The sequence below is a fragment of the Anneissia japonica genome, unplaced genomic scaffold (genome assembly GCF_011630105.1).
Source record: "Anneissia japonica isolate Jap-2015-1 unplaced genomic scaffold, ASM1163010v1 scaffold26180_len4662_cov158, whole genome shotgun sequence".
Lineage (NCBI taxonomy): Eukaryota > Metazoa > Echinodermata > Crinoidea > Comatulida > Comatulidae > Anneissia > Anneissia japonica.
In genome coordinates, this window is record NW_022738469.1 from 2,656 (window position 1) to 4,670 (window position 2,015).

The 2,015-nt window shown below is 34.7% G+C and overlaps 1 protein-coding gene across 1 annotated transcript in view; it reads left to right on the top strand.

The window, feature by feature from the left end:
* The window catches only part of LOC117117545 (nucleolin-like), a gene marked incomplete at its 3' end in the record, with an annotated part of 3,669 nt that extends 2,649 nt beyond the window's left edge, over positions 1 to 1,020 (top strand). The window contains exons 2-3 of the mRNA XM_033261864.1: positions 165 to 436; positions 899 to 1,020. Coding sequence (XP_033117755.1) covers positions 165 to 436; positions 899 to 1,020 — 394 coding nt within the window. The remainder of the gene's footprint in view (positions 1 to 164; positions 437 to 898) is intronic.
* Positions 1,021 to 2,015: the final 995 nt, after the last annotated feature.

A 2,015-nucleotide genomic window follows, 5' to 3' on the forward strand; every position in this document is an offset into this window, starting at 1 on the left:
GTATAAACATTTAAATAATCACTGCATTGTACTTCCAGTTGAACTGTACCATACATACAAAGACTTGTTTGTGTTTGTCTTGGGATTATTTTGATTAACTTTTTATTTTGTCAAATTTGTATAACCTCACTTTTATGCTTTTTTTAATTATGCCATTTTTTCAGGATGGCTAAGAGAACTGCAGAGGCTTCAGCAATCCTTGAAAGAAGTGCTCAGAAGAAAAAAAGCAACAAGAAAGAGGATGAACTTCAAAGTGATGGAGAAGGTGATGGAGAAGATATCTCTGAAGATGAGATGATGCAGTCCTTAACAGATGAAGAAATGAGTAGTGATGAGGAATATTCTGATGAAGATGAGGATGAGGAATATTCTGATGAAGATGAGGATGATGAGACAGATAGTGAGGAAAATGAGAACGTACTTAAGGGCAAAAAAGGTGACAAAATTTTGGTTCCTTAATTTTTTTTAAAATTTAAAGTCATGTTTGCTTTAAATTCTGAATCTGAATGTAAGCTGACTGAGGACCTCACAGGGGTATATGCATCATTGTGTGTCATCGATCTGCAAACTATTAGGTGTTATTAATTTATCTAAAGATTAATTTATTAAATAATATTACATTTGAGCAACACAACACATAAACTCTTCCATGCTCAAAATAAGTGGATTGTTAAATTGATACGTTCTATGTAATGTTCAGTGATGTGTGGATTATTTTATATTTTCATGTCGCTTTATTAACTCAAAAAAAAAAAAAAATTCCTCATAATGCTACTGCATTAAAAAAGTATTTTGTTCGTTAATAGTTTAACAGGGTTTTTTCAGCTAGATATCCTGATATTTGTGGACTTTGTAGTGTGACCACTAACCAGAAATGTAACATTTTTTAATGGTAAAGGTTATTCTGATGACAACCAGGACTGGCTCAAGCTTGTAAAGAAAAAGAAGCTTCCTGTAGATGAGGAAGCGGAGGAGGGGGACGAAGATGAGGATGAAGATGTAGACACGGATGATGATTTTGTAAGTACTTAACTAGTTTTTTGCTTCATCAGAACTATTTGTGTTTGTAAGTAGCTTGTTTTAGTCGTTTACCCTGTTTCTGCATATACTGTACCTATTTCCGGGCATACTGCTATCCAACTAGGTATCAACCAACCTGATTTCTGTTAGACCTCATCATGTCTGTTCTAAGTTGGTTACTTTATTTGTTGTTTTGAAAACTGCAATAGACCGAATTAGTCACCAAACCAAAGCCGTTTAAGTGGGTATAACATCAAAACAAACCGTTAGGTGGCAGTTTTTCACACAATAATAAGCCTCCGCTCAAGTAAATTTTGACAGTCTCTAAACTCCTCAAAATTATTTATTTGTACATTTCATCGTAAAATACCTTATCGAAAAGACTTGGTAAATATTTCTGTAATAAACGTCCGAGTTTTGACCCATTAGGTTTGAAATGGAGTGAAAAGGAACAAATGGAAAATTTGAACTTTTTTGCATAGCCTCGTCGTGTGAACACAGCTCTAGGCCTGCTGTAGACTAGAAAATCATACAAACAAACAAACATCTTATTCTACAGTTCAGCAACAAAAAGACTTGGTGACAGTATTTAAGCTGAAGGTGTACTTTTTTGCATAGTGATCACCTTGGTCAGCGATCACTTTAGTCAGCGCTGGATGTGGTGAGTCCCATAAGCGACGGACCTAGGCCCCTTAGAAGGCCTCTCAAAATTCTTAGTCTGAATGGAAATTTAATTCAAAACCTTTATCTCATGAATCTATAAATTATTTAAAATGTATACATTGTTACAGTATAACAAAGTATCTTCTACGCTAACTTTATTACATTTTAGACAAATTTCAGACACCACTTTCGATTCTGCTCAGTGCATTAGCATAGGACTTTATAACGATGTAAACAACTTTTTTTTTTATACTAAATCGGTCTCTTTGCATTGAATAACGAATCCAGGCGTGTAGGCAGGCAGTGTGGATGCACCCCTTACCCCATATTTC